At 34.2% G+C, this 14,606-nt stretch overlaps 1 protein-coding gene across 1 annotated transcript in view; it reads right to left on the reverse strand.

The window, feature by feature from the left end:
* Positions 1-257: 257 nt before the first annotated feature.
* DHX15 (DEAH (Asp-Glu-Ala-His) box helicase 15) overlaps positions 258-14,606 on the reverse strand; it is a 54,004-nt gene continuing 39,655 nt past the window's right edge. Inside the window, exons 7-14 of the mRNA XM_010839916.1 lie at positions 11,614-11,700; positions 10,501-10,650; positions 10,004-10,112; positions 9,296-9,487; positions 6,219-6,341; positions 4,611-4,801; positions 2,023-2,192; positions 258-825 (exon numbers count right to left, since the gene is read on the reverse strand). Of these exons, the coding sequence (XP_010838218.1) occupies positions 708-825; positions 2,023-2,192; positions 4,611-4,801; positions 6,219-6,341; positions 9,296-9,487; positions 10,004-10,112; positions 10,501-10,650; positions 11,614-11,700 (1,140 nt within the window). The 3' untranslated portion in view covers positions 258-707. The remainder of the gene's footprint in view (positions 826-2,022; positions 2,193-4,610; positions 4,802-6,218; positions 6,342-9,295; positions 9,488-10,003; positions 10,113-10,500; positions 10,651-11,613; positions 11,701-14,606) is intronic.

The following is a 14,606-nucleotide window of genomic DNA, read 5'->3' on the forward strand; positions in this document are numbered from 1 at the left end:
ATCCAATTCTGAGTTAAAAATGACATACTTCATCCCACTAGATCATATCCTAACTAGCCTAACAAAGTGCTACAGTATGTTCTTTAAAACATACCACTTTAAAGACTACGTTCAAGAGCAGCCCCTGTGGAAAGATGCTGAATATGGAGTCATAGTATGCTTACAATTTAAGGAAACAAAAAAAAAAGCCCCACACTTGGGAAGAAAAGAAGCCATACTTAGACTAGAACAAAAATATTAAAGTGCTGTGGCCGAAATTAGTATAAATAGACTTTATTGAAGTCAGTGCCTCTGTACCGAGACAGAAGATTGTGTCTACATAAGCACAAGTTGTAACATTTCACAACTTCTAAAAGGAATGTCAACAATTACAACGATCATGCATACCATGGTCGATAATCACATTTTAGAAGCATTTTCAACCATTTCTAAAGAAATGCTTATAACATTGTTATATATAGAACTACTTTCAATAAACTGCAAAACATTGATCGACTTTTCCAGTATGAGCTACAGTGTCAACACAAAAGGGAGGCATAAATGTTTAATTTATGAAATCAGAATGGAATATTTACTGTAAAGAAAAATTAAAAAGCTTTCAAATAAAGGCCATTATTGAACCAACATGAAGAGCACAACTTGAACTTTTCAGTTCGTTCATCTTTTAAAGCTGTCCTCTGAATAATTTCAGTTCCAAGCATTGAATTTCAGTACTGTGAATATTCCTTGGATTGCAGTTTGGCAATGATGCGGTCCAACTGTCTCTTTGCTTCACACTGTGGGAAATTGCTCATGTCATAATATTGAGGGGCAATTTTCACCAACCTGTCCAGAAGGAGGGGAAAAATCACCAAATTAACAATTAGAGTACTGGAGCTTCAGATAGGATAGGCATTATTCATTAATACACTGATAAATGCAAACCTATAATCCAAGCCAATGTTAAAATTACAAATGCCTAATCCTTATAAACACCACTTTTAGAAATGTGCACTTCTCAGTAAGCTGCAGATTTTCTGATGGTGGACTTTTCATAAACTTGAAAAACAAAACAAAAAACCACTCAAGATAAATTCTTGTAAAAAAAAAATACCCCTTTCTTTTACACAGACAGTAACATAAGGTCATAAGTTTCTTCACTCTGGAACACTATTTTGATCTACCTCTTTAAAGTTACAATATTACAAGTTCCATACAAGAAACACCCTGATATTCAAATGACTGGATCTTCTCATTTTCTAAGTTTTAATAACCATAAATGTAACTCTATACCCCAAAGAATACACCTGACTGAATCTTTTTAAACATTTAGCCATATAATTTTTTTCTCAACAAAGCATTTAAGATAAAATGGTAATGCCCTACACAATTTAAGTGTCAAAAGTCACAAATCAGTGGAGGAAAGAAGTCCCAAAATATATAGCAAGTGACATCAACTAAAGTAAGTGCTTTCAGTCCCCCCATTCTTGACTGACATTTTCTATCTTAAGTTACAGAATAGATTCTGCCCCCTAAAAAAAAGTCACAAAGGGGGACTGCAGTGGGTGGGTAATTTTGCTTAAAGTCAGTCAGTTCTGATCACATTTTGTGATCAAATATGCAATGGTACAAAAAGAGGTGCAGTTTTTAATGCCTGCTTTGCTTTTAGAGCACCAACATACAAATAAACAATCATTGAGAGCTGAAATACAAAGACTGATTGACTACTGGAACCTGGAGACCAAGTTAATCACAACAGCAAGAGAATGGCTTCAAAGATACTTCTCATGTTAGTCAAGTATAACTTTGTCTCCAAATTGCCCATGCCCATACTAACAATTCTACCATCCTCTTCACAAAGCAATTATTCTTAAGAGATAATCACACCATTTTGTGCCCCAAATCTATACACAGGAGTATACACCCTAGCTGGGGAACATCCGAGTTCCCCTGAGTGAATAGAAGAACAAGACAAGACTTTTCAGATTCCATTCTGAGCAAAATGGTAACGAAAACTTTTAGAATTAAAGACACAAAGCTTACCATTCGGGCTTGATGTCTGTACACGTCCGGATGTAATTCTTTGTTGTAAGAACAAACTCATTATAAAGCACCCATTCAGGCTTGTGGTCAAGAACAGTAGAGGGATGCAACTGAACCACTTGGTTATCTTTCACAGTTAAGTAATGCCCTGTTCGTTCTAAATGTGCCACCTGAAACCGAAACCCAGTAAATTAATACAATGCTTCTGACGTGCTATACAAAAGTGATATAAAGCCTATATATCTATACCTATATAATCAGGGAAAGGCAAGCCTCACCTGTTGCTTTTAATCTGATGGCTAGACTTATTTACCACTGCCCAATAAAAGCAGCAATCAGCAAACTACAGCAGGCTAAATCCAACTCACTGCCTACATCTTTAAAGCTTCTTAGCCAAGAACAGTTTATACACCTTTAAATGACTGGGGAAAAATAACAAAAGAGAAACACTTGGTGATGCTGGAGTGAAAATCACATGAAATTCAAAATGGTAAGTAAAGTTTTTTGAAACAAAGTATGCCCATTTGTCCAAGGTTGCTTTTGTACACAAGAGGAAGCAGAATTGAATGGTTTCAATAAGGGACCTAAATCTGGTCCCATCACTTCATGGGAAATAGATGGGGAAACAGTGTCAGACTTCTTTGGGCTCCAAAATCACTGCAGATGGTGACTTGCAGCCATGAAATTAAGACGCTTACTCCTTGGAAGAAAGTTATGACCAACCTAGATAGCATATTCAAAAGCAGAGACATTACTTTGCCAACAAAGGTCCGTCTAGGCAAGGCTATGGTTTTTCCTGTGGTCATGTATGGATGTGAGAGTTGGACTGTGAAGAAAGCTGAGCGCTGAAGAATTGATGCTTTGGAACTGTGGTGTTGGAGAAGACTCTTGAGAGTCCCTTGGACTGCAAGGAGATCCAACCATTCCATTCTAAAGGAGATCAGTCCTGGGTGTTCTTTGGAAGGAATGATGCTAAAGCTGAAACTCCAGGACTTTGGCCACCTCACGCGAAGAGCTGACTCATTGAAAGAGTCGGACAGGACTGAGTGACTGAACTGAACTGAATGAGCCCACAAAGCCTAATATATACTATTTGGTCTTATTGCCTGAGACTGGTTCTTTAATACCAGGTGGGAACTATGTAGCAGATGAACAATTACTAAAAGATGAAAATTCATGTTTAAGATAGAAAAATAGAGCAAAAGTAACCCACAATGAGAGATTTAATAAGAAAAGGAATTGGAGGGTGGGGAGAGGAGAGAGGAGATGCATGGGTTTCTTGTCCTATATTTCTATCTATAATCAAATATATCAATTGGATCAATATCATCTAACAATTAACAAGTATCAAAGCAGATGACAACATGCCCTTTCCAATTCTAGAACTCTAGTAACAAAGAGCATGTATGAAGAACAGAAATGAGCAATTCATAATTACTAACATATAGTAGAAAATAAACTCAATTTCAATCAATAAATATTTACTAAGCACCTACTAGGTGCCAGGCACTACACTTAGAAAGTCCCATTTCTAATGGACTTTAGCTTTAAGAGAGAATTAGAAATCCATAATGCTTGGGTAATAGTGAAAATCCTAACTCTGATAAGCACTGAAACTTCAGAATAAGATGCCACAATAAACATTGTTATTCCGATCTCAAACACAGACAGGCACCGATCTCCTTTCATTCTGCCTCCATGCACTTAATGGCCACTCTATGTATTGGGCTCATTTGGCCTTAAGGCAGGCGACATCTTACTTATTATACATAGCCAAAGGAGAGCATCAAAGAACAAGTGGGATATTTAAAAGATAACTAAAATCAATCTCATCTCAAATAAGGGACTGACGTGTTTTCATTTTTTCACCACAAACACTTTCATTTTGAAAAACCTAATTGGCTTCATGTCCCTTAAACTATAAGAATTACCAGATAAGTTTTAACTTCAGCCTCCAATATAAAACACTTAAAACCAAAAGAAACATTTAAAAATTATTTTTCATCTTAAATCATTATTCCATAGCTGACTTTCCTAGCACCCACGTGTCTTATTATAAATACCAAAGATCGCGCTACAGGATTGTGCATAAAACAGTTGCTTATTTGAATTTTAGGGTGATTAGCTTCCACAAAGAGAACAAAGTGAATTGTACTTCTGGATCCATCCAGAAAACTGCTTCCTTTCAGCATTCCAGTACAATTATACATCTCCAATTAAGATCAAGATTCAAAGAAATTCTTTGATACATTTATCCAAAGTCAAAATTTGCATTGAAAAAATAACTAATAAAACTCACCTGAAAATAGTCAATATATCTATTTAGTATAAAAAGACTCCATTATTTTAAAAGTGCTTGTAAAGTTGATTTCTACATAACTGGATCCCTAACTATGCCATTTGGTAAACTTAACACATGTAAAAACTTCTCAGTATATTAGTTCATTCAAGAATCTGGACAAAAAATTAAAGATTATTTATAGGCATTCTTTAACTGAATTTTGTGTTTAAGTGGAATCCAAGCACTGCTTATAGAAAACAAATATTAAGTAAGCATTTAATTATGTACTCCTATACAGTCCACATACCTGCATAAAATACCCAGTAACCAAAGCTTTTCTTATATTAATATAATAGTCCCTGCTTGTAAAGTCAGTACTTCGACGAGGCAAATTAAATCTGTCCATAATTCTTGATAGCTGCTGGCGTACATTATCTGCTGACATCAGGGACCTGTAGTTAATGAAGTTGTCATAACACCACTGAACCGACTCATGATCTACAAAGTTGGAAAGAGGGAAATTAAGAGGGGACATGAATCATCCAAATAGGTGTATTATCTAATTAAAAAATAAAATCCATATAAATAGCAAGCTAAATCAACAAGGGAACTAAATCACATCATTTTTATAAATTAATCATAGTCTTAATCAACTTTACTAAAAATCTGGAGTCAAAATTAAAAACAGCACTAAGGTTTTTGGCTACTGAATGACAAAACAATGATTTTGGAAAAACTATTTTTAAGTTATTTTACCCATGAAAATCTACCTGGCTGTTTTCAATAGATAGTCTTAACAGGGGAAGATTCAGAGAATCTGGAAAAATGCCACGTCTTTCTCATTTTCAAAGAAAAATAGGCTTAGATTAAGACTATCAAATACAACTTAAAAGTTATAAAAATGAACCTCAAGAGACTATTGTCACATTTTCCTCTCATTTAATTTTTATAAATAGGGCATTCTTCATTATCACTGTTTCCTTGTTTTCAAATAATTGGAAAATGTTTTTTCATGTTGTTAAATACTCTCTGAAAATATGATATAAAGCTAGAAGAATATGTCATCATGTAGCGATAGCATCACATTGAACCATCTTTCTATTGGTGGGCATCTAGGTATTTTTCATTTTTCTTTACTATCATAAATAACTGTGAGATAAAAAACTTGAATCGTATCTCTGTCCAAAGAATACTAAAAGAAAATTTCACAGATTATCTATAAGTCAAATCATATGAATTTGATAAGGGTCTTGGTAATATCAAATCTACTGCTCTTCATAAAGATAACATGTATTTCTATTCCCACCTCTGGTGTTAAGACTGCTGCACTGCACTAGACCCACTCCTACACAGCTAAAGACTATTTTTCTTTAGCCTTTGCCAATTTTATAGGTGAAGAAATGGTACCTCTCAAATAATAATGCACATTTACTGAACTGCAAGTAATGCTGAATAGCCCCCCACTTGAGTTTATGAACCACTTACCACATGGTCATTGACATTTGTAGCCTATTTCCCTATTTCGTTAGTTTACTTTTACATAAGAGCTATTTATTAGGAAAAATATTAGTAATAATTCTGTAAGTAATACAAAACTATTCAAATAAAAGGCAAAGTTTTTAAAAGAACTATCAAAAGCTGTATGTTTGTGGTAAATTTTATACCAGCATTTCATTTTTACTGCTCTGTATTTTCCAGCTTTCTAGTGCTTTCCTCCTGATTATAAAAATAAACAACTTTGGAAAAGATGGGCAATTTTTATTTTAAATGCTAGTCAGGAGTTTTTTCTCAAGTACCTCTGGGTTTCTAATGTAAAGTTGTCACAGATAATAAATGAAAGGGAGATGAAGAAATACCTTATATGCTGCAAGTGACGTTTAGACAAAAGATTGCCTTCAATCTAATTTATACTTACTTTGTTTAAAAGCATGGTAGACATTCAGCAGTGTCAGATGATCTCCATCTATGTGGGCAAATCTCATCTTGGCCTCATCTGCAGCTTTCTTGGCCTCCGTGGGACGAACAAAACACTGTGGGACTAAACAAGGTTGGTATGGGCCCAACACAAACGCCCATATCGATGAGTCACGCATTCACAGACAGAGGAACAAGGCCTAGCTAGGTCAGTTCACAGAGCATAGGGCAGGGCAGGATGGCCTCCAACTGCATCTTGGACTGTTTACTACCTTGATTTGGTACATCAACACCTAACCACATCTGTAAGACAAGAGGGTTTCAAAGCTACAGAGTACCTGATTATTTTTAACTAAATCTAAAAGTAGGCATCAAAAACAGCTATTCTGAAGGCCATCAAGATACTAAAAGCTCAACTTATTGAAAAAACCAGTGCCGATAGCTCTACCAATAACCAGAATTATGGTGTCAATAGCCTTTTAGCTAAACAAAAATTTTTCAAAAGTTCATCCATTTAATTCGCTGAATTCCCCACTGAAGGACTAAAAACAACTTTCCAACCAGTCTATTGCCACATTTCTATCGTAATTCTTCCCTAGTGCTGTGGCTATTACCAGCTGGTGGGTATCACTATTAGCACTGGTGAGCAGAAGCATATGTAACATAAAAAATATCATGAAATCTTGGGTTTTGATGATAGCAGTAGTGGTGGAAGGTTAAACCGCCTTTGAATTAAGAAAATTCAAAAAGGCTAGGAATATTCAGCCTAGTTTTCCAGCATTTTAAGAAAAAGATTAGCAAATAAAGTCCCAAGTTCTTTTTAAAAATTGATATTTGACTCGAAGTCCTCATATAAAAGCAGAATCCAATATTTTAAACGTTGACAATTAGTCTGAAACAGTCATTATGTCAGGGTCATCAAAATGAACTACAATATTTTTTTAGAGCCTCAATTTTAAATCACATAAAACTTGAAGTTGTTACAAAGTATGTTCTACATTTTTTCAAATACAACTTTCCTTAATTCACTTTAGCAATTCCATAGTTATAAAAGCAGTATGAAAAATACTTAACAGCTTGGGACTTTGTCAACACATTTTTAAAGCTCTTAAAACCTTGTCAATTAAAAAATTATATATCATCAGTTCAGATAAAAGATAATAGGAATAATCAATAAGATCAAATACAGTATCAAATTACTCTTTGCCATCCATACAGTTTCCCCTTTAAAATGATTCCAAAGAAGCCAAATAGAAACAATGACACATGATCACAGTAAATATTAAGTCTTGCTTAATGTAACTGAAGCAAGGTAACAAGACATAAATACAGAAATCTCATAGCTGTGAACATTAATGTGAACTAGCTACCAGAGTTAAATAATTGGGTTTAAGAAGCACTCAATTAAGGCCCCTGATTTTTTACTATTTATATCAGGACCCCCAAACTCCAGAAACTCCTTAAATGGTAAACAAAGCATTACAAACTAAGTAAACTGTTTTAGTTGCATGACTTCTTCTTAATCCTTTAACATTCCTCCCGCTAACAAATGCCTTGCTTAATAACTAATGTACAAAAATGTTCACTCTCTTGATGTGCTAAAGACAACCAGTTATCCCCATGCTTTGCAGAACCACCACAAGTAAGAGATGTAGATGGGAGATCTCAACTGCATCATAATGACCAATTTTTTAAAGGGCTAGCTAGTTTTCTAAATTCGAACAATGCTAACTCTATAGTATTCCCAATAAAAGAGAAGCTAGAAATATAAAAACTAGGTAGGTAACAAACACAGTCTGTTAACTCTTACCCCACACTCTCTCAAGCTAAAATGTTGGGTTAACTACAACCAGGAGAATCTAACAAAAATCACATATATAAGAAAAGGCAGACAACAACCTACCACCACCTCCGCAAGAAACTACAATTTCATTAAAATGATTCAGTACTGCCCTGCCCATCTGCTCTGAGTCTGATCAATCATAACTGCAAAAAAAAAACATTTTCGCTAGTTCTTAAATTAAAAATTCACATCATTAAAACATACATCTAAACTAAGCCAAAAATTTTATATTTAGAAATTTAAAAAATTTCTTCCTTTACTTTCATGTAAGAGTTTGAATTATTTGAGGTATAAATAAGACCAATAAGCCACTCTGTGACTGGAAGTCAATTTTCCCCAGTACTGAAATTAGTATTATAGAGTACTTTGCCAGTCAGTAAAACCTTAATACACTTTCTATTTTTAGCTGTAAGATTCAGTGTACATTTCTACGTTAATATTTCTCTGTTTTGGAAAATCTAAATTCCAAGTTACTATTTGTGAATTAAATGTTATAGCTATTAATAAAAAACAGTAGTATTTGTTCAGCTCAATGTTTCGATTTTTAAAATTAAGCAATTTTACCTATTAAACATATTTCTTTTATCAAGTGTTTCCCTGCCACTGTAAAAGAATTACCATCAGATTAGATTTTAAACCTAAAATTATACATTACTACTTCTATTTATTTGATACTAAGTTTAAAATAATTATTTGACTGCCACTGCAATACAATTTACACATGAAGAAAAAGCTTACTCTTTAAATGATAGCTTGGTTTGTCTCAGGCTCACTTAAATAGTGCCAGCTACTAGAACAACGTTCTTCCTGAACTTTCAGCAATAAACTCCAAAACTGATGGACCTACCAAAGAACTCAGTTATAGTATCTTCAGACTTAAATTCTTTAATTTTTTGGCTATAATGTGAGGCTTGTGGGATGGAACCCACACCCCCTGCAGTGGAAGCACAGATTCTTAAGTACTGGACCACCAGGCAGTCCTGGACCTATTCTTTTCTTACTGATATTTTAATCTGAGCCAATGTTTTTTACTACATTTTATGCACAGTGCTTTACTTTTGTAAACACTATATTATTATGAAGCAATTTTTCAAAATATTTAGCAAACAAAATAAGTCCCTTAAAAACATCTATAAAATTCACTATCATACTAAAAATTAAAAAACAAACCCAAAAGTGAAGTCCACCCAAACTTTGAAGAGCTGGGCTTTTTTTAGTTCCTTTCCCTCTATTACCTGACAACATAGCAGTAATAGATAGGACCTCATTAGAACAGTTGTAGTCACAACTTGCAATAACCATTTTAGCGAGCTGTGGATCTAGAGGAAACTCGGCCATCATGGATCCCAATTCAGTCAGATCTCCATCATCATTTAAAGCAGCCAGATAATTCAAAAGTTCTAGGGCTCTCATCAGAGTTTCAGGAGCTAGGAGGAAAAGGCAATCTATTAAGACAAGCTGCCTTAATAAGCAAAAACGTGACAAAGCACACACTGTTAGAAGCAATCTCATTTTTCATTCTACAGTGGACCAAACGTAAAACTCAAACTGCCATCAAATTCAGTTACAGAGATCTAGCAAACTATGACTCATACAAAGCTGCAAAACTTGCCTGTACGGCAGTTAAACGTCACCTCTTAAGTACAGGAACTGTTAACTCAACAATGTGTTTATCAAATTATTTTGCCTCAAAAAAAAAAAAAAAAAAAAAAATTTTCCCTTTTCATGCCCTGCTAATAACTCCTAAAATAATTTAGTTACCCTGAAAGATAAGGAAAAAAAGAGTATTCGCTATTTTCCCACTCTTTTAGATTTAATGCCAACACACAAAATTCCTCTTGATGTATTGTAAGGGAAAGGTAAAATGTATTCAACGTATATAAGGAATAGGATAGTCAGTTTTGGTTAAAAAGATTGACAAAACATGCTTTGAGAATTTATACCTGGTGGATCCATAAAATCAAAATGCACCAAATCATCAATACCAAGTTTCTTCAACTGTAACACAACTGATCCTAAATTAGAACGCAAAATCTCAGGATAGGTATTATCCTAGAAAAATACAAAAACATTTGTTTTGTTAAATATCCCATAATCTTCTTGCTCCAGGGGGAAAAAACATATCTGTTCTCGTCCTTAGCTATTTCCTTTGGCATTTCTTCTAAACGACTGACTTAAACAGGAGAAAAGTATTTGTGGACTAAAAAGGAATCAGATACTTCCTGTAAACTATAGGGTTTGAAAGGTTACCACTGCTGCCCAATTCAACTTAGAACTATAACAAAGGGTTGTACTGGTAGACTACACCATAAACTTCAGGGAAAACCTGAACAGCTTATAGTGCCAAAAGATAAGATAAAGTAAGTAAAGTAATTTTCTTCTGGTAACAAGTTTAACCTAACCTTCCAAAAACAGAGTAAGGACACAGTAAAACCCTTACCTGCATCTCTGTTTTGTAAGCTTTCTCTGTATAAAGTCGGAAGCACTTTCCAGGTCTGGTTCGTCCTGCTCGACCAGCCCTTTGCTGAGCTGAAGCTTTACTAATGGCTGTCACTAAAAGGGACTCAACTCTGATTCGAGGATTATACACCTATTGGAACGTAAATAACATTACAATTCATCCTCCAGTTAAACACAAAACTGTGATCTAACAAAAGTATCCAAAGCCCAAAGTTAACCCCAAAATAAACAAAGTAGTATTGACGACCAGCATAAATCATGCTGGGGCAGAAACAGAATTCATCATTCCTTAACTTTCTTTCAGGTATTCTGACTCCAGCATTCTAAGACTAAATGAAAAGTCACTTAACACAGAAGTAGCTCTACTCTTCCTAATTTAAAATACTTTCAGTTTTACCTTACTCTTATATGGTGGATAGTGCTGAAGGTTTTTGCCTGAAAAAAAAAACTTGTCAATTTCAACACCCAATGTTCAGTGTGGACACCAAGAAAATATTTTGAACTCAGTCCAGAAGTCAAGTTATATGCTGCCAATTTAAAGAATTGTTTTCCATCAAAAACATGAATACTATGTACAACAAATTCTCCCAATTATAAAACATAATCAAATGCAATCAAAGATCTTAGGTAAGAAAACAGTTTTATTTATTAACTGAGTAATCCCTTAATTTGGCTAAAGTGCTTGGGTATTCAGTACTGCTGAACTAGAGGTTAACATAATACTTTTTTTTCCCCCCCAAGTACTATGACTGGTACATAACAGAAACTAATTTAGCTGACTGAGTGACTAATAGGCAGGGATGATAATCCTGTACTTTTTAGTACTCCTTACATGAATATACACTCACATATGAAACACTCAGGATCACCACACAGAAACAAAGAAACCAATGAAAAGAAAAACAGGATTATAAACATGGGCTTAGTATGTGAAAGCCAGCTAGAACCAAAGGCTCAAATCACAGACTTCTGAAAATGAAACACAAACTAGAAAATAATTCTAAAAAGTAAACTTCACTCATGAAACAAATAAGCAATAAGTACTATTAAATGAACACTAATTTATAAAGTACTATAGTACTAAAATATGTACCTTTTGTTTTGCAAATCCAGGATCAATTACAAACACCACACCATCTATTGTCAAAGATGTCTCTGCAATGTTAGTTGACACAACTACCTGTTAAGATATGAACAGTATTTAACTTAAACTACAAGCCAAGTACAATTCAAATAATTAGTCTTTAACTTATACTAAACAATTACAAACCAGTAAATAAACAGGAATTAGGTTTAATCTTTAATAACCAATGCTATATAAAGACAAATTAATATTTAAGAATTCAAAGTTTCATTTAGTTCATCATAGCACCTTTATTTTTCAACAAAAAATCTTCAGGTTATTACTTGACTACATTAGGTTTTAATTATTCAAATAGCAGAACAAAATCAAAAGAAAATAACTGATAAAGCAATAAGTTTATCTCACAGAGAGTCTCCCTGAGAAAACACTCCTTGGTTAATATTCAAACTGTACAACACGTACATGTTTCAATACTTTCAGGCAACATTTACAAAGGAAAACTATATCACCAAAAGTCAACTAAATATTTTAAATGAAATGGCACATGGTGGTGAAAATCTCAACTTAGAATCCAGTAAGAATTGGTGTATCATCAGAATTGAACATAGATGTTCTGGAAATCTCAGAGGGGGTGTCACAGCATACAAGGAATCTTAAGGAATGATTTGAACTTTTTATTGAAAGTGAATAAGGTTCAAAGTATTTATATACTAACATGATTGTTTTTTCATGTGGGTGTTTTACTGTATTTTAAATATGCTTTAGAAAATTAGGGACCTAAGAATGACATGTCACAATTTTTCTTTTTAAGCAATGGAAAAATGGGATCTTCATTAGTATTTTTCTCAGAGCATCTGATCTGAGGAAGATTACTGCCATTAAGGTGGAGATGCCTGAATATGCAAGCAGTTGACACAGAAGATGAATCAGAGTCTGCTCTTAAAGCTTTTAAAATCCGCAAAGAAAGATTAGAGGTGGAATGGAAGTACAATGACATAAAAAACATGCCATAAGATTTTTAAAGGATTTATTGCCCAAGCAAAGACAAGGAAAACTTACTCAGAAAATGGCATTTAGGAGAGCTGTTGAAGATAAGGTGGGATCAACCCACAAGGGACAAGTGAAGAGCATTGTGGAAGGTTCTGCTTAAACAAGAGCATGTGGATAAGGATGCCCTTAGGCACATTGCCAGGTAATGTTGGAGGTTTAAAAGGCTACTAGAACATCATTAACCGGATGATATTATTATACAATTACTTATATATCTAAAACCAAAATGCTCCCTTTTTGCACTGACCAGCTGAAAAGCATACTAACTAGCAAATGAACAGTAAACTAAGTGGTCTGATGCTAATGAAATATATTTTCCAGAACATTTCAAAGACATGAACATTCAATAATTAGAGCTGAAGCAAGCATAAACAAGGTCAGGAAGTAAACTTCAATAAGTATAACCAGAGTTTAATATTCTTCTACAAAGTCAGTGTGTTGCAGTGGAAAGGTAGGTATCAAAGCCAGGAATCAAATCTAGTAGCTAAAAGAGTGGAGCGGTTTTAACACACTCAAACTTCAATTTCCTTTTATAACTCTTGCATACTAGTCAGCTGAGACAGAGCCCTTATAAACTATACAGAATCACAAACCACATGCTTGTTATTATATAAGAGGTCTTGTGGCTTTCTGGAATTCTGGGGTAAAAACTGTAGTTCTTGAAAATGTACATATAAATAGAAGTATAAAACATATATTTTGAGGGAAAAATACACTTCATCTATTTCTTCTAGAACAAAATACAGTCAATGTAATAAAAATGTACTGGTGCAAACTCTTTAAATTTAAAAATAATTTTTGTCCATAAAAATTGGTGTTCACATGTTCTCTCTGGGTCTGTGTGACAAACTGTACAACATCTGTAAGGAGGTGTGGATCTGTGATTCCACAGATATTAAGAATCAGGTGATGTTCACACCGACTTCGGCAACCTCTGTGTCTACTGTTGAGTCAACTGCCACCCGAAGTTAAACTCTGAAATCCAAAGTGTTAACAAAGACCTAGAGAAGCACGGCTTTTAGGTTTTTTCTGATTTTTTTAATTAAAAAAATTAATGGGCTAGAAAGCTTTAAGACAATAAAATAATTTCTTTAGTAGGACCTCCCTGCCCCATGAGAAGTGGGTTTTGGGACAAAAAAAGGGAAAAACTCTTAAACTGTACAACTTTGAGCTGCAGATATAATACTCACTAAGGCTAAATAAAACATGCACACATACTCAGCAAAAAAAAACCAACAGACAAATAAATGATACAAGTTATCTAGCTGCCTTGGAACCTTAACAGTGGGGTGAGGCAAGCCCTAAGTATTTTCTAGATGTATTAAGTGGCACATGATCTATGTAGGAAGCGGTCACAACACAAAGTGGTCCTGAATTTGTCAGAGTACATATGCTACAAAGCCTTCTAGACTATAGCTTGGCAATAGTGCTCAAAGAGCCTTAAAGAGTGTTCAAACCTCAACGACAAAGGAATTATTTCAGATAAAGAGCCCAATATATAGAATAAACTCTATGATAAAAAAAATCAAGACAATGCCAATTCTAATCTTTTTATATTAAATGTGTTAAGAATAAACTCTCATGTAGATTTATCTCCTTTCCCCTCAATAATCTGCTTTTTAATGGAATTCACGTTGATTTATTTCAATAATTCCATTTCAAAGTACTTGAGATGCTCTACTTGAATTCTATTTGGACACAATAATGCATTTAGGTTAAAAAGTGTGGGTTTTTAGTCCCTAGGGAACTCGGTGGGGTCTCTAATTCAGTGAGGACATTAGCTTATTTGTTTGTAAATATTCCAGCAGTACCACACTAAGTTATCTTCAGATAGTGGATCATTAAGCCTCTCTTTAAAATTAGAGAGACATCTCCACAAGGGCCATTTCTCTTTTTTATTGAGCAATGTATGCTCTGAGCCATGTTAATTAGTAAACTCTGAGATAAGATAC

The sequence above is a fragment of the Bison bison genome, unplaced genomic scaffold (genome assembly GCF_000754665.1).
Source record: "Bison bison bison isolate TAMUID 2011002044 unplaced genomic scaffold, Bison_UMD1.0 scf7180017864136, whole genome shotgun sequence".
Classification (NCBI taxonomy): domain Eukaryota; kingdom Metazoa; phylum Chordata; class Mammalia; order Artiodactyla; family Bovidae; genus Bison; species Bison bison.